We start from the raw sequence: 4,253 nt of genomic DNA, 5'->3' as shown, positions 1-4,253 counted from the left end.
CTGATTGATGATTTACAATAAATAAATAGATTAGGTTACATCTTATTTCATCACTTTCTTTCAGTAGAAAGCTTAATAAAGTCGTGTAGTTTGTCTAGTTTCAAATAGAAACGCCCACAAAACCTTTACTTTTTACCTTTCGATCATTGGGACACAACAGCTGAAGATTTTTGATGAAAAAAATTGTATAGTGCTACAGAGGGTATACAGAGTTAAATGCTTCAATTTTTGTATTTTGCTTCAATTCTTGTATTTAACTATCTGCAGTTGTTTTTATTGGGTTTACTACAGGCTAATACCTCAAAAGACAACATATTGATTCGCTTAAAAGAAAATTCCATTTTATTTTCTTATTATGAAATTACAAGCCTGTTTCACTCAATAGTGAACAGTCGAATATTTGTAAATTAATTAATAAGAAACCAAATTGCTTTTGAAAGCTGCAAGCACGGAAAAATAGCTAATGCCTATGGTACCAATTCAGTTAGTTGAGGTATACAAACAAAGAAATATGAAAGTGAACTACTTTTTATTGTTTATTATTCGTCTATTTCTACTAACACTAATCATACTCTAATCAAATGCCCTAATGGCATATGTTGTTTAGTTAATACTACTTCGTTTTCACGAACGTTTCGTTTTTGAGTCGTTGTTTTTTGCGTTGTTCACTTTAGGTCAACATGACTTAGACTTTTTCACTAGGTAGTAACCACCATGTGAAGAGCGATAGCAACATTTCATACTTCTTGAGTTGTATGTCCGGTTACCACAACAGGATGAACCATTACGTCGATAGAAAAGATTGTACCCACAACAAATGTGGGTAGAAGAATTGTAATTTGCACTTCCACAACATGAAGTACCAGCTGATTTTGAGCGCATGTAACCAGAGCAACAGACGGATGTTCTGTTGTCGTAAACACCAGAACCACAGCATGCAGTGTCGGAAGAATAAGATTTTGACAGGACATTGTTGTAACAGCATATCTGAGAAGATAATTGGTACAAGGAAGATCCACAGCACTGGTATCCAGAAGAACCATTAAGTACCTTACCATTGCAACAACTTTGAGAACTTGAATTGTAGTTATGACTTCCACAACAAGATGTCCGTCCTCCAGATTTACTTAAGATGTTTCCTCCACAACAAATGTGCGAACCAGAGTTGTAAGGACGAGATCCACAGCAACTGTTTCTCATGCCCTTAAAAAACAGATTATTTTTGCAGCAGATATTTATAGCTGGGTCATAGTTCTGTCCTCCACAACAAGATTTTCCTTGTGATTTTGAATAAACTTTGCCTCGGCAACAAATGGATAAAGTTGAACTCATTGGAGTTCCATAATAATATGGGCTATTGCGCATGCCCCATGGCGTACAGCAATTGGAGCCAAACGATTTTGGGTACAAGCGGTTTCCACAGCATGTGTACCTCAAGGGAAAGTAATTTAAAGAACCACAACATTCGTTTCCGACAGACCTAAGTTGCAAATTGTAGTTACAACAAATGTATTTTGATTTGATGTAATTCTTAGAACCACAGCAGTGAGAACCAATTGAACGAGGTAAAATATTTCCATGACAGCAGACTTTATTGGATGGATTATAGTTTAGAGAACCACAACATAAAGAACCTGAACGTTTTGAAAGGACTTTTCCTAAACAGCAAATTTGTTTGCTCGTATTATAACTTTGACTCCTACAGCAGCGAACCCCGTCTCCTCCAGAAAAAAGATTGTGGTAACAGCATGTCTTAGAATTAGGAAAATAAGCTTTAGAACCGCAACAAGATGAACCATGAATTCTTGAGATAATTTTGCCATTGCAACACAAATGACTTTTACTATTATAATTACGTGATCTGCAACATGAGGATCCGCGCCATTTGTAAAATATGCGACCATTGCAACAAACTGATAACGCATGATTATAAACTTGATTGTGACAGCAAGAATTACCTCTCCTTTTACTGTGAATCTTACCATTACAACAAAGTTGTGAATAACTGTTATAAGAGTGAGAACCACAACAACTACCACCAAGAAACCGAGATTGAATCACTCCACTGCAACACACATGAGAAGCACTTTTGTAATTTTTAGAACCGCAACATACATCACCTGATGACTTAGACAGAATGTTACCACTACAACAAACTGAACTAGAAGGATTGTAATTTATTGTACCACAACAAGCAGAACCAAATCTTTTGCTTAAAATTTTTCCATTACAACAGACTTGAGAGGAAGGCTGGTAGTAGCTTCTTCCACAACAGCGAGCCTTAGAACTGTAGATTATCTTACCATTGCAGCAAATTGCTTTGGTTGGATCATAGACTTCAGAAGCACAACATTGAGAGTGGGAAGGAGCAAAATGATGAAGCTTGCCACCGCAACAAACACCCATAAATGGATCATAGTTCTTAGAACCACAACAAGCAAAACCATTGGCTATAAATGGATATTTCCTTGGCAGCAAACAAAGTATGAAGGATTAAAGTTTTTATTCCCACAACAATTCACCCCGTAACGACGTGAAAGTACTTTTTTTGCACAACATACTTCAGTTTTGACATTATACAAACGAGAACCACATGTTCTAGACAGCGGCTTTCCTAAAAATTTCATAAAAACTAAATGGAATAATGTGAAAGCTTGTATTGTTATCCAATCAGTATTTATTGTTTTGTGTTAAAGTAGATTTAAGATCTGATAAGAAAATTTTTATAGGATTTTTTTATTCCTGTAGAGGAGCTCATAGTACAAAAAATTGTCTTAAAGTAAAGACAGTTTATGCATGATTATGAAATGAACTCTGCAACTCAGGTGGATATGACGTGGTATAAAAGTACTTTAGACTTTAAAAATGACTATGACGACTGAAAAACTTTCCTATGATTTCATGGCGTTTCTGGACATAATAACCAGGACAACAATATTTTCCCATAATTTTGCATTTGACTGGTTGTTAATGACTACAAATGCCTTCATCAAAACAAAATTTCATCTCCAAAATGAAGTAAATCAAAAATTTCTAGCAACGGAAGCGTACTTGCAAGTCTAAACGTGTTACTATTACAACGCTGTAGACTTTAAAAAAAATTTATTGGGACGATAGTATGTTTAAAAATAAAAGAAAAAGGAATATGCGTTGGTAGATGTGCCTGAAATCTTTTTGAAGACATTTTTGCATGAGATTTCAAAGAAAAACTTGTGATAACATGAGCAGTTTAAAAACCAAAATAATTTGCTTGACACTTTTGACTGAGTACATGACATAAAAATTTAACAATATTCGTGCAAACTTTACCACAAACCTTTCGAACATTCTACTCCAGCATCTTCATGATGGCGGCAATTGTGTATTCCCCATTTTTCATGTTTACATTTGGCTATATTTGCTTCATTTCCAGCACAATGAACATTATCTAACCAAATTTTTCCTTTTCCGTCAGGAACAGAACTTCCTTGAAGAGCTTTAAGGGCTTTACCTAGGCCAAGTTGACGACAAACAACCATGGCATTTTTTAAATCCCAGCTATCGTCACACACTGTTCCCCACTCACTGCCATAAAAAACTTCAACACGACCACTGACATTAGAACCTTTTATTCCTCGAAGTCTAATGGCATCTGAAGGCCCTGCAAAAAGAAGAATTTTTGAATCAAAGCAGAAACATAACTTACAGAATAGACATTAATTTTTTTTAATTATTAGAAAATATATATCGAAATTACTCCTTAATTAAACTTGTTTTCTTACCCAAGCATAATGTTCCATTTCCGAAAAAGCCAACTTTACATTTACATGTAAATGATCCGTTTGTATTTGTACATATTGCGTTTTTATGACAGTTATCAATAGAACGTAAACATTCATTGACATCTACAAAATGCAAAAATAAAATTAACGATTTTCACCACTACTGTTGGCTTGAAATCCATACAGCAAAAAGACTGTTACATGTTTTTAGATAATGTCATCATTTGATGTTTTAAAACAAGAACGATTTTTCCACTGACGAAAGAGCTTGGAGAATTTGATGCAAACTAAGCTATGTTGTCACTAAACAAACCTTTGGCGCAACATTTTCCTTTCCAACCTTTTCTACAGATACATCTACCATAGGTTGGTCTTCCTCCATTTTGACATTTATTTCTGTTGCATGCCTTGTTTGGATGAAACTATATGGACAACGTCCACCACAACATTCTGTCACCCTCTTTCCTCTTGTTCGCTTCTCTATACCTGCAT

At 35.0% G+C, this 4,253-nt stretch overlaps 2 protein-coding genes across 2 annotated transcripts; both read right to left on the bottom strand.

The window, feature by feature from the left end:
* Nucleotides 1–675: 675 nt before the first annotated feature.
* LOC124440568 (galaxin-like) lies at nucleotides 676–1,332 on the bottom strand. Its single transcript, XM_046990963.1, has one exon. It carries the CDS (start codon nucleotides 1,330–1,332, stop codon nucleotides 676–678), a length of 657 nt encoding a protein of 218 aa, XP_046846919.1.
* Nucleotides 1,333–2,192: 860 nt separating this feature from the next.
* LOC124440567 (scavenger receptor cysteine-rich type 1 protein M130-like) lies at nucleotides 2,193–4,253 on the bottom strand. The gene is made up of 5 exons (XM_046990962.1): nucleotides 4,248–4,253; nucleotides 4,075–4,183; nucleotides 3,762–3,884; nucleotides 3,317–3,640; nucleotides 2,193–2,614 (listed from the first exon to the last, which is right to left on the bottom strand). Exons 1-5 carry the CDS (start codon nucleotides 4,251–4,253, stop codon nucleotides 2,451–2,453), a joined length of 726 nt encoding a protein of 241 aa, XP_046846918.1. The 3' UTR covers nucleotides 2,193–2,450.

Source organism: Xenia sp. Carnegie-2017, unplaced genomic scaffold (assembly GCF_021976095.1).
Source record: "Xenia sp. Carnegie-2017 unplaced genomic scaffold, XeniaSp_v1 HiC_scaffold_2, whole genome shotgun sequence".
Classification (NCBI taxonomy): Eukaryota; Metazoa; Cnidaria; class Anthozoa; order Malacalcyonacea; family Xeniidae; genus Xenia; species Xenia sp. Carnegie-2017.
This window is presented reverse-complemented; position numbering and strand designations above follow the sequence as displayed.